The 22,357-nt window shown below is 40.4% G+C and overlaps 1 protein-coding gene across 7 annotated transcripts in view; it reads left to right on the top strand.

Annotated features, from left to right (window-relative positions):
- Window positions 1-22,357, top strand: part of Tp63 (tumor protein p63) — a 205,869-nt gene that overhangs the window by 164,668 nt on the left and 18,844 nt on the right. For 4 of the 7 annotated variants that reach the window (XM_035444668.1, XM_035444673.1, XM_035444670.1 and 1 more), the window contains 6 exons: window positions 10,642-10,828; window positions 12,662-12,777; window positions 14,096-14,205; window positions 14,815-14,951; window positions 16,779-16,861; window positions 19,634-19,770. In XM_035444668.1, coding sequence (XP_035300559.1) covers window positions 10,642-10,828; window positions 12,662-12,777; window positions 14,096-14,205; window positions 14,815-14,951; window positions 16,779-16,861; window positions 19,634-19,770 — 770 coding nt within the window. The remainder of the gene's footprint in view (window positions 1-10,641; window positions 10,829-12,661; window positions 12,778-14,095; window positions 14,206-14,814; window positions 14,952-16,778; window positions 16,862-19,633; window positions 19,771-22,357) is intronic. The other 3 variants (XM_035444669.1, XM_035444674.1, XM_035444672.1) reach the window with 1 other exon arrangement.

Here is a 22,357-nt window from a genome sequence, read left to right as displayed (position 1 = left end):
GATTTCCATTGTACACTTCCCCTTAGTGAAGGAGAACAGTCCTTTCAAATATTTGTAAATTCTGATGACTTTCTTTCCCAATTTTAAGCAAACCTGAATCTACTAGTAATACATGGAATAACATAAGACTAATATATTTATGGATGCATTTAAGTATGTGTTAGATTTCTTCTCCTCTTCTTCAGATTCAGCCTTGTCCTCTGGGTAGGTGATTTGCTCTAAATGTTAATAAAGGAAGAATACATTTGTGTGTGTGTGTGTGTGTGTGTGTGTGTGTGTGTGTGTGTGTGTGTGTGTGTGTGTAGATTACCTCCTAATGGGTTATGGTATATGTGGTATTACATTCAAAGAGAATGTTAGACAATTTTCTTGTAGTAAAATAGGATGGCAGATATAGGTTGATCTTGAATTAAGGCATCAGGATGACTTTAACATTGGCTGTGCAGTTGCTGCCCTTAGGAAGAGGTAACATGATGATGTATGTGGCTTACATACTTATTGATTAATCCTTGTACAGAAGTTCATTCCACACATATTGAGTTAAGCACCTTGTATTTTTCTGGAAAAGAACAGAAGAGTTCATTTATGTTTGTTTTGTGTTGTTTTGATATAGCAGGGAGGGCAGGTCTCAGTTGTGCCTTCAGGAAAGGGAGCTTCTGAAAACATATGCAGGTGTGTACTGATGTTAGCTGGCATTTCTATGCAGCGGGATACTGAATTACCAGTCTAGCAGCCAAGAGCGTGTAATATAGTATGTCGCTGAGGCAGGTGGTGGCAGTAGGGTCCTCACCACTGGAATGTTTTCCTGGCCCTCCTTTCTATTTGCAACATATTATTAGCAACGGAGCTGAATCTGCCCTTGTTTCACTAAATCCCTTGGAATAATTTTATTTGAACATGATATTTGGCTTTAAGCAGATATCCTCTCAATATGCCAAACCTGCCCCCTTCTTTCCCAAAACAAAACAAAACTTCAGTAAAGCGTCCTTTTCCATTTGGTCAGAGATATTGTATAGCATGAGAGAATGGAGCTCAGGCACCGCTATCCAGCACTGCTCTTCCAGGCCACTGAAGAAAGATTGTTCATGTTGGTATTTAAACTCTGATGATTGTCTATGGGGAATTCGGTAGAGACCTAACATGAAATTGGGTTTCCCATTCTTGACCAAGAATCCATGCTTCTTTAGCATTTGGGCCGGAATTAGAATTAAGTATGGCCATCTGTGCATGTAAATGCATGCTGGTTTCTACTCTTTTATACTTTTCCAAAGAAGGATTGTGCCAACATTTTATCTCATTTTTTAAAAAGCCACTTGAGCAATGTGAACCTGAGAACAGCATTTCTATGAGATTTATCACCAATTATAATATATTCAAAGTAGAATAGCTACTGGCAGGCCTGTCCAAACCACAGCCTACATGCAACCTAACAAGAGTCATAAATATCCTGAAATATTATGCTATTATTTTCAGAAACTTTTGTAATCACTTGCACAGGTCTCAAGCATGGGCTTTGCACATGAGAATGTATTGTCCCAATGTCAAAAAGTTGCTATGCAAGGGGGTAGTAGGATGGCTCAGTGGATAAAGATGCTACCAGCTCAAACCTAGTGACCTAAGTTCAATCCCATAAATCCATGCCAAGGAGGAAGGAGAAAACGGATCCTGCAAGGTTGTCTTCTGACTTGTGTATGCATATTGTGGACCATATGAGTCAAGTCCCCATGCTTATATCATACACACACATATACACAATAATAATGGAGGAGGGGGAGGGGAGGAGGGGAGGAGGACCTTCCTGCAAGATCATCTCAATGAGTACCCCTAGTTTCCTATCTTGATGATTAACTCGAGGTTTCAGGGAATCATCTGAGTTGTCTGCAGCTACTCAGAACATTCCATGTTTGTGATTTCTTTGGAGAAGTCAATTATTTTTATCCTTGGGACCCAATTATTTCAAATGCGCTTTCTTCACTGTGACAGAATTTGGTTGTATAATTTCATATTAAGACTCTTGCTGGGTAGTGGTGGTACACACCTCTGATCCCAGCACTCGGGAGGTGGAGACAGGTGGATCTCTGTTAGTTTAAGGCCAGTATGCTCTACAAAGCCAGTTCCAGGACAGCTAGAGCTGTTATACAGAGAAACCCTGTCTCGAAGAACCAAACCAAACCAAACCAACAACAAAACTCTCATAGAGAGCCACACCTGCTCTTGCCTCCTTACCTAAGTATGCAACAAGGCCAGTAGAAGGTAGCTGATGCATCCCAAGACCTCGGGGAGTAGCTTATTCAATAGGTATTTTATGTTACAGCTACTTTTGACTCCAATCTGAAAATATGCTTACATTTGGGGAATAAAAGTGCAAAATGAAAACAGATGTCTGACAACCAAAACAAAAGGCGGTGTCCCCGTAGCCTGCTGAAAGTTGAAGATGCTTTCAAAAATGACCTCTGAGCACCCTACTAGTTTCTGTAGACATGTGCTTTTGTGACTGAGTGTCTATTCAAACTCACTGCTACCAAACAAAACAGTTCCACCCTGGGCCTCTCCCTTACAGCCAGTGATACTCGTGGTCTCATTGGTCTTCATGCCAAAGTCTGCCTGCCGGTCTCCTCCTTTGGGACTTCAGCTTCTCGTCTATAAATCTAGTAGCTAAACCAAATGATCCTGTAGCTCAAAACTCCCCGAGTTGGCTTTCTAAGAAAATCTTAGCAAGGTCATCTAAAGCTCAAAACTGGCTGAATCAGAATCTGGAAACAGAATCAAGGGCTGGCCTCAACGATGCCATGCTGATTTTCCTATGGAAACTCTGTAACTAGAATATGATACCTTATGAAAGCAGTCCCTCACAAAAGTGGAGTATCTTGAGTCTTCTCTGCCCAGATCATCTTCACAATGCCTTCATGCCCTCCTGATTGAATGGACCTTCATTTCTCCTTGCTCCCTTTGCTCTTTCTTCACAACTTTTTTCTAATTGTGTGACTTATTAATCTAAGTATTTTTATTTCATCCTCCCTTCCTCCCTGCCCACACCCCTCAGATTTTCAAGACTTGGTTTCTTTGTGTAGCCCTGGATGTGCTGGAGCAATAGACGAGGCTGCCCTTGAACTCACAAGAGATCTGCCTGCCTCTGACTCCCGAGTACTGGGATCAAAGGTATAGGCCACCACCACCTGGCTCTAGGTATTTCTGAATCTAATTAAGTTATCAATTAAAATTAAGCATCATAATTAAGAAGTACTCTTGTTTGCTTGCTTTTGGACAGACTCCTAGCATATCCCAGTGTGGTTTAACTTTGCTGCCCACCTGCTTCTATCTACTGAGAGTCAGGCATTCAGTTGTGTATGACCTAGCTAGTCAGGCATTACTCAAAGATAAAATAAATAAGTAAATAAATAAAACAGAAAAAGCAAATGAGTTAAGATGCCCTAGTAGTTACACCATTTTAGTATTTTATGTTGCTTCACAATTTTCATTACATATTAGAGATGAAGTAAAAATGTCCCCATCTTTCATATCACCTCACCCCCTCTCTCCTTTTGACTATTAACTGAATGAACTATGTTTGTACATAGGACCATAGATGGAGTTTCTTGAATAAGCAGTGGAGGATAGAGGGGACATGACTGTGTTTCCAGATGTATTTTTTTAGGGGGGGTTGAGACAGGGTTTCTCTGTATAGCTTTGGAACCTATCCTGGCAATCACTCAGGAGACCAGGCTGGTCTCAAACTCACAGAGATCCGCCTGCCTCTGCCTCCCAAGTGCTGGGATTAAAGGCATGTGCCACCAACACCCGGCTTGCAGATGTATTTTAATCAGCTCTGCCAATGTGTTTACTGATGGGTTGATTGTGGGGGAGGGAAATAAAGAGAGAGACAGAGAGACAGAGAGACAGAGACAGAGACAGAGGAGATGTAAATGTAGTCAGTGAGAGTACACAAGAAAAACTTCACAGAGAGAGTAATTTAAGATATTTAAAGAATATTAAAATATTAAAGAATAAGTTGGCACCCAACTTCAGCTATTCAGGCAGGAAGTATCAAGAAGCAAACTTAGGGCAGGGAATGGAATGAAAAGTTGGACGAGTGGGAGAAAATGTTTAGACTTAACAAAGTACAATCTCCTTGTTTTCAATTTAAAAGATACTCATAGAGCATCAGGAAATGTTATTGTATAGAACAAAAGATGCTTACAAAAACAATGCTAGTTTCTTATTTCGCCCTTTTCTAAATCCAGCTGAATGCATGAGCTGGCTTTACCATAGGGGCCCAGATGTTCAGTAGTCTACCAAGACCTTGCTCAGTAAAAAGGGTCAGCAACAAATAGGGAAAAACTAGGAAAATAGGGGAGGAAAATTGGGAATAATGTTGTTAAAAATGAATTTTAGTTGATGAAAATAAAATAACATAAGGTAACACTGGAGTTAACAAAGCAGTCTGGTTGTGAAGGAGAAAAGGATCCAATTGCAAAGCCAGGAAACAGACTCCTGTCTGACAAACAATTACGGGCAACAATTACTGGATTAGAAGTCAAAAGACCAGATTTAAGTCTGGCCTCTTCTGTTTATCCCCTGTGTCTTTATGTAGTCGGGCAATCTTTCACAAATAGAAAAACATAAAAGCGACACACACCTCGGTGCTGACTATATATTGGTAAATTCTTGGATAACAGTAAAAGCAGATCCTGGGTCTGTAGGGTAAAACCAAAGTTAACTAAAGAGAACCAATTAAAGAGTCAAGGAAAATATCTCAGGAATTCTAAGCAAGTCTTTGAAGGTGGCTTCCCTACAGATCCGGAAAACTTAGGCACTATAAAGTCAGAGAAAAAAATAATAAAGCCAGGCCAACAGGCTAAGGTGAGAGGTGGCTGTTAAAATGGATATAAACAGCAAAAGAAATGACATGCAGAAATTATGTCAATATCTGAAATACAATACCACAGAACTCACTGTGGGAAACCTTACAGTAGATAACACAGTAGACAGGCTTTCTTAAAATACAAACAAAAGGAAAAGATGTTCTCATGTCTTGAGATACAAAGTGAGCTTCAGATTTTTTTTTAAAAAAAAAGGAGTGGTAGACGTTAATAATGTGATGAATAAAAGCAGAAAATTCATCTTCATTTTTTAAAGTTAAAACATGTATGATACATTAAATCAATTACTAATTTTTTATGGTTACAGTTTATTTGAATGTATATGTACAAGGAAAAACATCACAAAAGTTAATGGCAGGTCTTTCTGGGCTAGAGAATTATTCTTTGGTAGAAATAAAACTATATTTGCAGTTGATATGCTTGTCTGTGTGGAAAATTGTAAGCTACTAGAACTAATAGGTAAAGTTAGTAAGGTCCCACAGTACCTGGTCAACATAGAAGCATCAGTTATTTAAGAAAAGCATAAATGTTGTGTTTTCACAATAAGATATGTACATGATCATTTATCAATAGTAGAGAAAACTAGAAATAGTAAAAAATAAATAAATATAAATAAATAGCAGAACCCTACTCCTGGATAACATAAAATACTGACATATGTGAAGCCATGTACACTTTTCAAAAGTATCATCACAAGACATCATGTAGTAATGTGTCTGTCCATTTACATAAAACTCCACAAAGGTGAAAATATAGTGAGCAAACAGCAAGCAGATGATTGCTTGGGGCCAGAGGTTGGGAAGGGCTGATAACAGGCAAAGATTCTTTGGTGAGAGTGAAACTGCTCTCCATCTGGAATGTGCCTGTGATTATGCAACTCTGTACCTTTTCTCAAAACTCGCCTACTTAAAACCCTTTCAAAACTGCTGTCATTTACAGAAAATTTTACATCAGTAAAGCTTATTAAGACAAAAGAGACCTACATGCAGGGAAAAAAAATTAAAGCAAAAATTAGTCTTTAGAGTTCAAAAAACCTCAAGCCAGATTTGAAGAAGAAATTGGAGATGAATTTTGGAAATCTCAGTAACAAGGAATCATATTGAAAATGCTGTATGTGTTCAAATTGTAGTCTTGGCTGATGTGAATCACTAGGGTCTATAAAACTATTGCCATAAATCCAACTTCCCATTTTTGCTATCTTACATAAGCCTATTTGGTAAGGGATAAAAGCCGTGGCCAAGCCTGAGGAATTATTAATACATGATAGGCTAGAGAGATTGCATTGAAAACTGGAAAGTTACATGAAAACCATCGTGTCATCCTAGAACTAATTTGCCAAAAATGAATGAAACAGTGATGGAGACATGAATTTGCCAAGCAGGGCCCTGCCGGGCCACTTCTTTCCTCTAGTTCCTGTGTTGCAGGCCTGGTCATTAAACCAGAAGCAGCAAGGTAATACAGCTTGGTCCTGGTCAGATATTTTGATTTAGTCAAATAGGAAATATCACTAGCCCTGGAGAATATGGAAAGGCATCACCCCAGATGCAGGACTATCTGGGGATCTCTAAATTGTCATGGTGTGATTCAGAGACCAAAGGGAAAGCCAGAGTACACAAGATGGAGAACAACACACTTGAATGGGGATGGACAGATGATATATTTAAAGAGTTGGCATTGAAAAGTTCGTCTTGGAGACTGGAGAACTGACTCGGTGGCTCGGTGACTAAGGAAGGTGATGTGTTGCTCTTGGAGAGGACCTAGATTTTAGTTCCCAGGACCTGCATGACAGATCACAACCATCTGTAACTCATTGCAGGGGAATCAAACGAAGGGCCTCTTCTGATTTCTTCAGGCACCAGACACAAACATGGTACACATACATACATACAGTCAAAACACACACATGCACACAAAAATAAATAAATAAATGAGGAGACAAGTTGGTATTAGTAGAATGGAGACAGAGAAAATGCAGTGGGGAAGAGCCGGGCTTGGAAGGGTGAGACTCCAGTAGGTAAGCCTGAATACAAAGGCCCATAGAGTCTTTAGTTATCAAGTTGTGTTAGAAGGCAACTGCTTGTTTGCCCTTGCATTCCTCAGAGCCATACAGGCCAACAGTACTCTCGGGAAGCCTGGGTAGCCCCTTCCTCCTAGCCTATTGTTTTTTCAAAAGTGTAACTTGCTTTCTTTGTACAACAATCAGTGAACACAAAAGGCTGCTTCTGCATATTTACCAGGGCACTTTGGAGCTTCGTAGTAATGCCACTGAAGATTGTACCCGTTTGAAGTCCCTTCAGAAAAGCCCTGATGCTGTAAATTAGGATGATGCAGAAGTACAAATTTGCCCCTTCACAAGAGAATAGAAAGATGAGGAGCTGCTGCTAAAGGGTGAGGACGTGGAGCTAAGCAATGTCTGTGTATCCTCAGGCAAGGCCTCACTGTGACTTCATTTTCTTATCTATGAAATAGATGGATGATGAAAATAATAGAGGCCCATTATCTGTTATCTGCATTTCTAAAATTCAAAGAGCACTGAAAACCAAGCATTGTTTTCTTTTGTTTTTTTTATGTCTGGAGCACAGTCATCTGTTGGTGAAATCCAACCCAAACTAGGGGACTTGGAAGCCATTCCCTGATCACTGTGAGCATTTCTGGGTTCTACAGAAGTGTTGGTTCTGGTTATGGAGCACAGGCCTCATTCCTTGTGGCTATTGTTCATGATAAAGGCTTCATGAACTTTCTCCCCTTTGTAATACCCAAACAATTCTGGATACTGAATCCTTTGGCCCCGGGGGTTCCAATAAAGGACATGGGACTTGTAATCCCTTCCTCATAGTTTTGAGAGAAGATTCACTTTCTAATAACAGCATTCATTATTTAATGTCAGAAGCTCGATTGCCCACCTACCTCCCTGAGGATGAATAAGGGTCTGTACTTGATGCAGTCTCATCTTATTCTTTTCCTTTTGTGAAACAATTGTTTCATATATCCCAGGCTGCCCTCAAACTCACTGTGTAATCAAGGATGACAGCCAGTTTCTGTGGTGCAACATAGTTAAACTAGGCAAGCACTGTGTCAACTGAAGTGTCCACCAGCCCCTACACTTTTTCTTATTATTTTTTGGTCATTTTAGTCTTTGTAGCTCCATTTCTAGTATATTAATTACTACAGTGAATTGTCGCTCTTAGGAACATGTCCTTACTCTTTTATTTTAGTTCTTCCCTCCTTACAGTGAGACCTTGGTTGCCTTCATTTGTTAGCCCACAAACTGATCTTTCAGTCATGTGTCCTAAGGTTCATTTTGTTTTCTGAAATGCAAGTAAGACTATATAAAGTATTTCTTGCAACTAAAACACAAATAGATATGCTGATATCTTTGGAACTTTCCATGGAAGTCAGTTGTTAACATGCCCTAAAAAGACATTTCTCTAAAGTCATCATTTAAGAACACAGAAGTAAGCCAGGCATTGGTGGCTCACACCTTTAATCCCAGCACTCAGGAGGCAGAGGCAGGCAGATCTCTGTGAATTTGAGGCCAGTCTGGTCTACAGACTAAGTTCCAGGACAGATTCCAAAGCTACACAGAGAAATCGTGTCTCGAGAAACCAAAGGGGGGAAAATAACAACTCGCAAAAGCAGGTCCCAGAGCTGGAAAGATGGCTCAGCAGTTAAGGTTTCTTCCAGAGAACCCAGATTCAATTCCCAGTCCCATATTGTACTTCACAACTGTCTCTAACTCCAGTAACAGGGAATCCAACACCCTTACACAGACATACATGTAGGCAAAACACCAATGCACATGAAATAAAGGTAAACAAATTTGAGAACACGAGAGGAAAAAATATCCATCTACATTTCATTCAGTATTTTCGAAGAAGAAACTTACTTCTGTGGTTGATTTTTGGTGTGCTTCCTTTTCTTCAAGCTATGTAATACGTTTTGACTGTGTTTAATCCTTGGCCTGTGGGCATGGAGGACTAATTTTGCAATACCCTTCTAGCACTAGGAAATTTTAACTGAAAGTTTCCTACACTGAGTTCCTTGGAAGAAAATGAAGTATTATTTAAATAAGTGCCCTGTTTCAAAAGGAAGTAATAAAGCCAGTTTAAATGTGATTTACTTTTCTCTCTCTTTTTTTTTTGATAGGTGTTGTCCTTTAGTCATATTTGTGGTGGGTCATATTAAAAATGAGTCTCTTTGTCATCGTGGCTCCCATTGTGTCCCTTCTCCCAAGGAGGAGATGCTGCCAGTGTAGGCCTGATACCTTTGGTGTTTACCCTCTGTTTGGATGTGTGTTACTAGGTGCCCACTCTTGGCCAGGATTTCTAGTGCCTGGGTGGTTTTACCTCAGCATTGGAGTGAGCAGGAATGAAATGATGGGGCACTGACCCAGGGAACTTGAGTGACAAGGTTTAAACCTGGAGTTAGGATTAGAGAGAGAGCACTTCCTACTCAGATTCAGAGGTAGCAAGAGGAAGCAATGCAGGTGGGGCTTTGTCCCCTTAAGTCTTTGGCATTTTTAACCATATTTTGCCACTTTGAAGCCAGCTCATCACCAGGGAACATACTCTCCCTAAAGAAAAATGAGTAGGAAGGAAAACTGTACTCACTTGTTTACTGGACAGACCTGCATGGCTGTATGGGCTCCCTCTGGAGTAGTGACTAGCTGCTTCCTATTGGGCTGGCCATTTGGATGAGAGGCCCAAATGCTTCCTGCTGGTTTCTGTGTGTGTGGTCTCTCTCACTGCAGAACCAGACAATAAGGAAAGAGCTCAGGGGGACCTCTTGTAGAGCAGTGTTTTAGCTATGGATCTCAGACAAAATCTCTTCAGTATTGCCAGACATCCCATCTTAAAAACAAGTTCCACACACTCGAATTCCTATGAATCTCTTACAAGGACAAGGTAAATTATAGTCTACCCACAGTAAAGCTTAAAACATTGTTTCCTGTTTATCTCTGGAAACCTGTGTAGTTATTCATGGTGTTATTATGTTTAATAATATTTTTATCCTAGAATATCATACACTGTTTTAATCATGCCTCCTAGATCTGTCCTCTCCTCCCTACCTGCTCAACTTCCTGAGCTTTCTGTCTTTCCATTTCTAACCATGCAGGCCACATAATCTTTAAGTGTGGCGCCTACTCTGGAGTTTGGACCACCTACCAAAGGCCACACTCTTAAAGAAAGTAGACTCTCTCTATCTCCCAATTGCCAATACCTTGGGCCTTTTGAAAAAGTCATATTACTTTTTAAACCCCTGTGAGCTTCAATTTCCTCAACCTAAAGATAGGGGGGTAAAGCCAAGCATTGTGGTACAGGCCTTCCCAGCCCTTGGGAGACAGAGACAGGCAGATTTCTGTGAGTTCCAACTTAGCCATCCAGTGCTATATAGTTAGACCATGTTTAAAGAAAGGGACAAAAGACACCAGGCAGAGAGAGAGAGAAGAGAGAGAGAGAGAGAGAGAGAGAGAGAGAGAGAGAGAGAGAGCACATTTAGAAAATAATAGTATAAATGCACTATGTTTTAGAAACAAAATTTTATTTAAAGTAGCAAAAATTATCAATGTAATTATTGGTACTGATTGAATATAGCTTCCTATAAAACAGTTGCCATGTGCCACACTTGTAGTAGCCAGGGCTTAACATGTGGATAGAAAGAATTTCACAAGTGGCTGTGGTTTGCTTGTTCTGATTTGGAGTAACATCTCATACTGGTTCTCTCTCCCTCCCATCTCTGGGCCCCTCTCCTCTCTAAGCAGTATTCCACGGAACTGAAGAAGCTGTACTGCCAAATTGCAAAGACATGCCCCATCCAGATCAAGGTGATGACCCCACCCCCACAGGGGGCTGTCATCCGTGCCATGCCTGTCTACAAGAAAGCTGAGCATGTCACTGAGGTGGTGAAACGGTGTCCCAACCATGAGCTGAGCCGCGAGTTCAATGAGGGTAAGAACGGTGGGGTTCTGGGACTCTGTTACTGTCCAATCAAGCTCCTTGATGCTGAAGGTGCAGGTTCCCACATCAGACTAAGAATATTGATAAATAAATTTGTGGCTTTCACAGTAATTGAGCTACCTAGTTTATTTTCCCAAATGAGGGTCTATGAACAGAATAGCACAGTGGTAGCTGTGGCTACCATATCCTTTGACTTGGATGTGTTTCCCAGAGTGTTATTTCAAGTTTAGAGAAATTGAAGGTAGGGAAGACTAGAAGAAGGAGCATTAAAGAATATATATGAATATAATGAGCAAATGAAAAAGTAAAAGGAGAAGGAAGAATAAAACTTGAGAAGGAAAATTATGGGTAATAAATAAAAAATACCGAACAAGTAGAGAGTTGAAAGACAGGTGTCCAGGAGGGGCTCTGGGGGCCCCCTTTAAGTTCTGTGCCCATGTATAATGTATACCCATCTTCTGGGCTCCAAATCTAACAACAGAATTACAGAAGAGGTGAGTGTTCCCACAGGGTCACATAGAACCACATGGCATTATGGTTCCTTGAAGGGAAATGAAAGCAAAGAGTACAGGGATGTAGAAAGGAATCACAGAGGGTTGGAAGTGCAGGAAGGGTTGGGGTTTAGAACATTTCACAGAAAATACTGCAGCATAGATGGCAGCTAGTTGAAATATATGAATATAGGGCACAGAAGAGATTGAATAAAAATAATCATGGAAGAAGAAAGAGGCTGGGTAAAGATTTAGAGAAAGAAAATACAGCCACCTATCCCAGACTGATTTTTATACAATAATTTCTAGTTTTGTCCATATGACTGCGTTCTCCATATCTGCATGTATTGCTTTGTGCTTAACAATGTATCATTAAAAATATCCTATACATGCAGGTTTTGCCCTCAGTTTGCCTTAAAGGTCTGTGTCCATCAAAATGACAATATTTTGGTGGTTTCCTTAATTTTGAGCATAATATTGATTTAGTCAAAAAAAAAAAACAGTGCTACACAGAATATGTCGATATTCTTAGCTTTTCCTTTTTTATTGAATAGTTTTCATAGACTGGAACTTCATACCCCAAGGGTAAGATGCCTTTATGGTCCCTAAGTTTCAGAACACTTTCTTTTGGAGCACTGCCAAACATCACAATTTTATGACTTTGCTTAGGCTCTTTGTAAAACCCTCCCCCTTTTCTTGTCTCCAACCTGGGCCTCTTTCAACACAGTAAAGCCAGAAAGCTTCTTATCTTTATAGCTAAAGACAGGTCTAAAAATGGATAAGAGAAAAAAATTAAGATCCACGGTACTGGCCAACTTCTAGTGTTCTCCTTGTGTTGTTTTCAGCAGTGGGGCTTGAACCCAGAGCTTTGCATGCAGTAGGCGTGTGTCCCTTCACTGAGTCATATCCTCAGCTAATTTCTTCTACTTCTCATTTAGTGATTTTTTGGCAGTTAAAATCTTAGGCTGTACTTTTTTGCTTGCTTGTTTGTTTTCCATTTCCCAAGGAGACCAAGCAAATTCTGTGCAATGGATGGAGTCAGAGATGTAGCATAGAGTTCTAAGAAAGCTCAGACAGTTAACCTTAAGTTGGGGAACATAGAACTGTCCCCTAGACATCGATCATCATGAAGCTGTTTGTGTTGGTGTCAAGTGTTAGGTGTCATCCATGTTAGACGCCTAATCAAGGCCTGTCGTTTTCTTGAGGATCTGTGTTTCCTTTATGACACAGAGGGTTTCTTTTGGCCACCACCATACTTTCTATGCCGTTTCATTTCACAGTCTTCTTTATTTGAGTATGTAAACTAACCATTGTGTCTTTTTCTGGCTTACAGGACAGATCGCCCCTCCTAGCCATTTGATTCGAGTAGAAGGGAACAGCCATGCCCAGTATGTAGAAGATCCTATCACAGGAAGGCAGAGTGTGCTGGTCCCTTATGAGCCACCCCAGGTAAACAAGCAAACAGAGTAGGAGGCAGACCTGCAGCCAGGCTAGCCGGGCAGAAGAAATAACACATGTTTGGTAACATGTGGGACCTAACATTTATCTCCATGTTCACCCTTGTCACCAAATACTTCCAAAACATTCTTTTAATATCTGTTGTTCCCATGTCACCCCTTGAAAAATCCTAAACTTGTGGCTGGAGAGAAGGCTCAGCTGTTAAGAGTACTTGCTGCTTTTCCAAAGGACCCTGACTAGTTCAGTTTCCAACATCCCCCCCCCCCCACCATCAAGCACACACATTTCCTCATGTCTGCCTGTAACTCAGGTTCCAGAGGATCGAATGTCCTCTCTGGCCACTGGGGGCACCAGATACACATGGCGCACGTACATCACGCAGGCAAAATGCATAAAATAAAAATGAAGAAGTCTCTTTAAAATCTTGAGTGTACACTGAACTTCCTTGGTAATGGGGCTCTGCCCATGCTGTCCTCCTCACAGCTTGGAAGTTGGTTTTATACACAGTCTTTACTAGACGGCAGGAAATCGATAGTGCATGTAAACAAATGCTAGATGTATTTTTTTTATAGTAGGTTGTAAATGAGTGAAGCTGCAATGCATTGTTTAGCCGAAGCTTCCCTGAACAGATGGTACATTTACAAATGTGTTGTGCGAGGCAGAAATAGAGTGGTGGAAAGAACACAGTAGTAAGAAGACTACAGGAGGAACAGAGCCATTCTGCTGGGGTTGACTAACAAACCCTGGACACTTGGTCATGTGACTCTCATGCTGTCTGACTCTGTGAACTTGAATTGTCTTAGGCATAATTGTACAATTTAGGTGATTTAATTCTGAGGGTGTTTTAGCACTAGGATATTCTTCATGAAGATGTACATTCAAACCTATGTAATATCCTTTTATCCTCAAAAGGAAAATACTCTTGGAGCATTGCTGCTATTTTGGCCACTTAAAAAAAAAAAAAAAAAAAAAAAAGCTTTCCTTTCCTAGAGATATCAGTGTGGTGTAGAGTAAAGGGGGTAATCTGAATCAGCCTGCAAAAGATCAGGGTCAAAGAGCAATGGTCCAGTATAATCCATCTTGCCCATGTTGTTGCAGCATTGGGAACATTAGTATGAAGGTCTCTTGAAAGGAAGACAAAGACAGCTCTCCAGTGGATTATACAATAGCCTTTCCTAGAAGGAAACATGCATCTAGAAACAGTTCTTTCAAGAGGGCTGAGTTGAGATGCAAAAGCATTAATTCACACCACCATTGGCACAAGTTGCATCGCATATGGACATATATGTTTCCTTTTTCTCCTGCTTAGGTTGGCACCGAATTCACAACAGTCCTGTACAATTTCATGTGCAACAGCAGCTGTGTTGGAGGAATGAACCGCCGTCCAATTTTAATCATTGTTACTTTGGAAACCAGAGAGTAAGTGGCGTGTGTGGAACTGTGTAGCCTCACAAACAATCACAGGCAGACGATAAAGTAGAATCCTTGGAGAAGCCCCAGATTTGGTGCTTTGTGCTACAAATCCAGTGTAACACTAACAGGTCTGAGAAAGTCGAGGCAGGGATGGATAGCTCAGGGAAGGGGGAAAAAGAGCCAAGGGGACATGCAAGTCACTTCAGACCTGGATTCTTGACTTCTGACTGGAATTGTGTTTGTTATTATGTGGCCGCAAGGCATTTACCAGTTTCCTTGAGAAGTCTGAGCTGCCTGAGGGGATTGTATCCTGGGACATCCCCTGGTTTAACTCAAGTTTCCCTCAAAATATGTAGCTAAATACAGCTGCTCAGCTAATGGCTCAGAGGTTCTTTGTAGAACAAATGGAATGTTCTTTATTCATATTGCTTGCGGCACACACGCAGTTCTGTATTCTGCCAGGTGCTCCGGGAGCTTGCTAAGAACAGCCAGCCATACTGAAGGGTTATGGTGAGGGTAGACATATGATGGCAACATCAGGGAAAAAATAGTGGGAGAACTGCAAGAGACTTTGATACTTGTAACTTTAACCTGTTATTTTTCTCTAATTTCTAGTGGGCAAGTCCTGGGCCGGCGGTGCTTTGAGGCCCGGATCTGTGCTTGCCCAGGAAGAGACAGGAAGGCAGATGAAGACAGCATCAGAAAACAGCAAGTCTCGGACAGCGCAAAGAACGGTGATGGTACGAAGCGCCGTAAGTAGATGTAGTGGCCAGATGGGGCAGGGTCAAGTCTTCTCCAGAGGCAGGACTTTGCAGATACTGTTACGAAGGCTGTATGAGGAAAATGGTGAGGTTTAGCAGTGATTGTGACCTGAGGACTCAGAGAAAGTAGGAGTATGGCTAGGACAAGAGGAGGAACTGCACTGGACCCCAGGGCACACTACAGCTTGCTTAAACTACAGTTGTTGGTAGGAGATCTCAGTATCAGATTACTCAGAATTTGATTTCCACACCAACAGCATCAACCACAGCTGAAAACTGGGCACATTCTCAAGCTCTGGACTCACTCTTTCTGATGGCTGAGTGATCTGTGTTTTGTAAGCCCTCCACCTGGGTGGAAAGTCACCTAAAGCTGCAGGTGTCCACTTATCTTTCAGCTATTAAGCATGGGGCTAAAGTGGTACCTGTTCTCCTCCAGGCTCTACAGAACAGTGCCATTTGAGATCATATTTCCTTAGGCACAGTCCAGGAATGTGCAGGTGTGGTTGTGCTGAGCCTTGACTTCACATGTCGACCAGAATTAGGCCTCAGCTGCCTTATCACTTGTTATTAAATGTGGATTCTAATTAATTTTATATATTTTAAATGGGATATTTCAAGAAACCTGTAGTATAAAATTTTGCAAGCCGAAGTGCTCCCATTGGAAGGGGTTCATGTGACCTATGGTGAATGCCTCCACCCCAGTCACTTCTATGAAGTCCTGGAGGCCAGCTGACAACATCTGCAAACCATTGTTCCATGTGTGCTGCTGGCTTGTAGGGAAATATTATTCTAGAAAACACTTGCATAAACGTCAGCCCAGTGGCAGTTCAGCAAGTTAGTTTGGGTTAAAGTTACAAGAAAAGATTCCATTCTGTGCCCATGCCTGACATGGAAATCTCTGTGTGTACAAGGCTAGCTTTGAAATCAAATCAACTATCCCCCTTCAGTAGTCTGAATTCTGGAGTTGAGGCATAAACATATGAGTTCCAGGCATAAACAGCCATGCCTACTCTTCAACAGGTATTTTGAAGTATATCACAGTGCCTTCTTTTATGAGAAGGGCTTACTCTTACTATCTATCAGTATTCAGATGAAGTAAAAATTGAATTGTTCCTTACAGGAGAACCTATCACCACTAGCCTCCAACTGCTGAATGTGATATGCTTTTCTGCTGGACTCCCTCTGTCCCCCTGATAATTCCTCAAATAACTCAAATGTGCCATATACACATATCCCCATTTTAGCTTCACACTTGTGCCTGCAGCTAACATGGAGCAATGATACGGTCCACCTTGGGGGCTCTAATTACCAACAATTTGGTGGTTTACAGTAAGAACAAAATAGCTGAATTTTGGTGGAAAGATCATTTTCGCACCCTGGATCCGGATTGATTAGAGATTCTAATGTAAAATCCTTAGTGATTTATCACTTGTTAATTTCCCCATTTTAATCTTACCAACACAGTTCCTGTACCATGCACTTAACTCTTTAGGTGATGTATGAGCTGAAACATAAAAATTTTAAAAAGCAAAAAATGAAAACCGCTCTTCCTTTTCCTTAACAGCCGGAAGGCAGGGCATATTCACAATGGCCCTCACTCCCCCAGCATCCTGGATTTGCCTTTTTTAATTACCTTTTCTATCTCTCTCCCACCTTCTTACTCTATGTAAAAGCAGCTAGCATCAATTAGATGGCTATTGAGGATAAGCATCTGCATGGTAGGCTCTTTCTATTTTGTGCATATCCTTAAACACCAGATTCAATGCATCAGCACTTCAGTAACTTCTCAGGATGAGACTTGTATGTTTCTTCCTCCAGCTTTTCGTCAGAATACACATGGCATCCAGATGACCTCCATCAAGAAACGAAGATCCCCAGATGATGAACTGCTATACTTACCAGTGAGTTACCCTTGAATTTTCATGGTTGCCTCATTTAGCCTCCCTTGAACATGCATATGTTCACCCAGTTACCTGGGGCAAGAGGGAAAGAACCTTCACTCACCTGGAGCTTGTACAACAAAGTGACTTAGATGGTATAGCTTGTGAACAACAGCCATTGGATTTCTCCCAGTGTTGAAGGTTGGAAGTCCGAGGTCAACTTGTCCTTGGTCAGGTTCTGGGGAGGGCCCTCTTCTGAGATGCTGCCATCTTCTGCATATTCTTTTTCACAGACAGAAAGCTAGACAGATAGCTCTCTGAACAATCATTTATAGGGACACTAATCACATCCACCAAGTCTCGAACTTCACAACCTAAATAGCGTGCCAAGGGCCCTATCTACTGATACTAGCACTTTGGAATTTAGGAGTTAAATATGAAATGTAGAGAAGGAAAACACATTCAATCATAGCAGCAGAAGGAGGTATAAAGTAAAGCAAAGATATTTTTCTCTTTAAATCATGAAGCTATCCTTTCCCTTAGAATATATTCATATTGCAAACTCTTCTATTTCATCACTCTTCCATCCTATCAAAGCTACCCTTATAATAGGACATTTTCAATCAAGTATTTAAAGTTAATTCACATGTCATTATTTGTGAGTAATAGCACTTTTTGACACAGCATTGCCATTCCTGAATTTTTGTCATAAATAGTTCACAAAGTTCATAATGCAGCAGTTATGGACCCAGTCCTTCAGGGTTCACTGAGGTCATTTGATTCATGTTTATCATATGTAGCAATCAACTCACAGCAAATTACATGTCCATGTCTCTAAACATTTCTACGTGCAGGAACATTTGTTTTCTTTTAGGGACTGTTATAAACAAAGCCAAGCAAGGCAGAAGCCACGTTCATATGTGAAGAGCCAGAAGGCTTGACCCAATTCTGTGTAAGACTATCCATCACTTCTACAAGGTCACTAATGAGGTCACTTTTTTAGGTTATGGTTAGCGTTCATTGAGTTCTTACTACCCCAGGTCTTTGCTATCTACAGTGACTATTGTTGTTGTTCTTAAACTTTGTAAAATATTGGTGAACAGTTCAGCATTGATGCCATCCAAGATGACACAGGTGGCAGTGCCAGGGCAGTGACTGAGCTACTACTGCCCTGGAATTGGAGCATAAGCTTATATATGCTCATAAGGTTCAGGTGTTCATGCCTCCTTCCCAAGGCTTCCCAGCCCTGGCTCTTGGGAAAATCTGACAGGCAATCAGCTGAGGTTCCCATTCTTGCTTCTAAAGCCTACATGTAGAAAGTGAATGTTTTACTTTAGGTAAAACATTACACCTGCTATACTATACGAATAGTCCATGGAAATCCCAGTGTATAGTTATAAAGGAGCTACTGGATGAATTGTATCTAAAAGCAATGAAAAGTTAGAGGATGAAAAAAACAATGGAATCAATTCATGTTAAGTGACTAATAGGCTGGATCCCAAGCAATTAAAAGGAAGAATGAAATTTTACCTTCAGAGCATTGACCTTCTACTAAGCACATAGTACTTAATGAACTACTTAGTACAACAAGGCTGGGGAAAACACAAGCGAAGGAACCAATGTAGAGAACAACAGCCCTGAAGTCAGGGTAGGCATCTTGGAGAAAAGAGGTAAGAACAGACTAAGAACACCAGAGGAGAAGCTGGCATACTGTCTCTTGTGCTCAGGCTGGATGAGGCAGATAAGTAGATAAGGTCTAGAATGCATTGTACACTCACTCCCAGGGCTCTGGGAGTTCTCCAAGTAGGCTGTTGGCTTCATTCTAGCCCATCCTTTGCTTCACTTTTAAAGCTTTGAGGAAGCCATCTTCAAAAGTGAAGCACACTTTATTCCCTCTGAAAACTTTCTTCATTCCAAAGATGGATTATCTTTCATGGTCATTATATTTTATAAAGTTGTAGCTGAAACTAAAATGTAGCCTATGAATCTCCACATTTCGATAGATCAGTGGACAGCCTTTTTTTATATATACATGTTTCTGTTTAAAGGTATTTTGTTTAATGTATGTTGTCAGCTCACCCACACTGAACTCACAGTCAATAGCATAGTAACTTGCACCCCGATAAGGTTTCTCAAACATATGCATATTCTCCGTATGGCCTTTCTTGCAATTAAGAATAGTAAGCAGTGGATGTGAGGGGGATCAGGCTGTGACATCTGTCACCCCATTGACAGCCAGAGTTGATTTGGTTGATCTGGATGGCTAGGTTGATATGGCCTTCGTCCCTCATGGCTCTGTGTGTGTCCTTCCCACTGCACACTCGGTAGAAGAGGACAACCTTCCCTGAATAGAGGAGGAGCAGTCTTTGGTCAAGGCTTTATGAGTAGCTACACTTTCCTGCTAGAACCTGCAAACAAGCTCTCAAGAATAGGAAGCAGCGTTTTAGTTTGGAGCTCATTTTAAATAACGAAGTCATCAACAGAAAACACAAAAATATGAGCTACATATATGGTCCTAAGTAGCCTGGGAAAAGAACACTAGTTCACAGCATGAAAGCTAATACAGGAGCATAACCCCTGCTCACTTGCCTTCAGGTGAGAACACGCACAGATGACTCAACTCCTCTGTCCCTATGTGTGTGTCCATAACTGAGTGAAAAGTGCTAGTTATATTGATATTAATGTTACAGATATGTATTAGTATAGGTACATTTACCAATTCATAATCTACAAATAATGGGAACTGGCTGACCTGCAGCTCTTCATCTTCCCTGTTTTCTGGCTTTTCCACAGGTGAGAGGTCGTGAGACTTATGAAATGTTATTGAAGATCAAGGAGTCCCTGGAGCTCATGCAGTACCTGCCTCAGCACACGATTGAAACTTACAGGCAACAGCAGCAGCAGCAGCACCAGCACTTACTTCAGAAACAGTGAGTGTGTCACCATTCTTGCAGAAGGCATGAGCAAGGGTGACTGTTGGCTGTTTTCATCAGCAGTAGGCTAATGGCAGAAGCTGATGTCAGGAGACTATAGTCCATAATAGTTTAGATGAGCTGGTTTGGCCTACTTTTTCAGTTTTCACCTTCTGTGTGTCTTATAATCTTTCTTTGGGGGTGAATTTCACTTGTGTTCTATTATGAGCCCCAAACTTATACTAACACTTACTAATGCTCTATTCTAACAGCAATATCTATTTCAAAACCCTTCACACCTCATAGAAGACTGGCTTGTGTATCTCCTAGGATATATACAATCCCTTTTAGGGTATCTCTGTAGATAAAGACTACCCAGGAGGTTTTCCACCAAGGAGGTGAATTGCTTGCCTTTTGTGGTAAAAAGGATTCTGAGGCCTAGCCCTGTTCTTGCATGATGTCCCAGTGCAGGACATAGTCACATCAAATTTCTATGTTTTAGCATCTTTGCTCTAGACTGTCTTCCAGCAATACATTTTCAAGTAAATAGGAAAGATTTTGCAACCTTATTAGCATATGAATACAATCTATTCATATGTTAAGTCTTACCTTTCCACTTAGAGATTTGATGATGTTAATTGTTTTGTGACTAACAAGAAGAGTATAGCTCTTCTGAAAGGATGGTAGCTTGGCCAATCAGAGCTCTGTTTATACTCATCTTGGGGCACTTAAGTACAATCACTTGTAAGTTTAATACACTGTGTCTAAGTACAGGTGTTGCCAGACAGTCTCAGTAGACAAACATCTATACTACTTTTTCAATCTATTTGGGAAATTTCAAACATTCAACCTTTCAAGACAAAAAGAAATGGTTATCAAAAACTTCCTTAACTGAGAAAAGAGTTTTTTTTTTTATTTTTTTTATTGCAGTGGTAATTTATTCTAATAGTCCTAAGTTTTGACCAAAGATGATCTTTAAAATAGAAATGCAAGTAAACAATAAATAATAGTTTTTTACTAATATTATTGGCTACTACCAAAAGTGTAATGAAAGGGGCTCCGAACTTTTTCTAAAGCAACATAAATGTTGCTAAGCAGTCTGAGCGGCATCTCTAATAATCGTAGGCAACGTCTGGGTGGTGAGCCGCAAAAATGAGCACGCGCCCTTTTCAACTCAAAGCTGTTGAGAATTAAGACCCTTTTTGACTAGAAAAATTCTCACATCTCAAATGAAAGTTTAACAATTTATAACTATCATTTGTTCTGAAGGTCAATCATACAATTTAATCAAGTGATTTATGCAGAATACTCTAAATCAGAACACATGAAATTCTCACTGGCAATCATATACATACTTTTTTTATATCTGACATCAATGTATGTTAAGACATTCAAGTATAGAATCAGTTAGGTTCCGTAGAAACATAAAAAAAGAATCAAAGGAATATGCAGCTGAGACAGAGTAGACTTCCAAGGGATAAGGAAGTGTTCCTTTAAGAGACATTGGTCATAAATTACTACTGGTTCATTCTCAAAATCTTTAACTCAGCCAACACAACACCAGTAGCATTAGGATTACAAATTAATGTGTTGTGTTGAACTAGCTCTGAGAGGTCTAATTAATGGAAAAGGGGCTGTCTGGAAAAGGGACTGGTAAGAATTTTCATTTTCTTCTAAAGCACAAGAATTCAGTATTTTAGGCATCTTGGTGCAGACGCTCTCTTAAACTGATCAGTTCTACAATTGTATCAGAAGAGCAGCAGTAGGTACCAGAAATGAATGAATGAGGGTGACTGTCACATGAATATCTTATTGAGGAGTCTGAAACTTGTATCTCTATACCATTTTCTCATGTCATGATTGCTACCTCCTCCATGTTTAAATGTGTAAATCCATTGGAAGCTCGTGAGCAATGCCCTAGAACTGGCCCACCACTCTTGCAGATAAATAGGTTGCTCATATTTTTGTGCTCATTGAAGTGGAATTTCTGTTTGAAGGGTTCATGAGAAGCTAATGTGTATATTCTAGAGAATTATGACAAGAGTATACAAAGTCCTGAAGTCAGTATCAGGCAGCAGCCTTCACCATAGATCTCTTTTGTCCTATGGAAAACGAAGCATTTCTACTTAGATATCAAATACTCATGGTGATATAATTCCTTTATTAAAGCACATTACAACACAGGAATTTAAAATGGAGATAAGAAAGATAGGGCTCCTGTCTTTCCATAGGTTGCATCAAATGGTGAATTCCAAACCAAGGTGTCTTTGTAATATTAAGAAAGCTTTGCAATTATCAGGACTATATAAATTAATGGGATAAATTAAGGGAGCCTCCAGAGATTAGATGAGAAAGGAAATACTCTACTATCTTTGTTTTACAGAATTTATGAATAAAGTGGCTTGATTCTGGTCAGGGGCTCATGCTGTCTATGTTTACATTGTGTAGATAAAAAAATACTGACCTTGAAAAAAAAAAAGAAAATACTGACCCTGTGTCTCTGTGTGAGGATTTTTCCAAGGTAGCTGATAGATTGCCTTGCTTTGCCCCCCAGGGAATTTATATTATCTATTCTTGATGGAGCAATCTATTTCATCTGAGAAGA

Source organism: Cricetulus griseus, chromosome 4, assembly GCF_003668045.3.
Source record: "Cricetulus griseus strain 17A/GY chromosome 4, alternate assembly CriGri-PICRH-1.0, whole genome shotgun sequence".
Classification (NCBI taxonomy): Eukaryota; Metazoa; Chordata; class Mammalia; order Rodentia; family Cricetidae; genus Cricetulus; species Cricetulus griseus.
The sequence above is the reverse complement of the archived record's forward strand: the minus strand, read 5'-3'. Positions and strand labels throughout refer to the sequence as shown.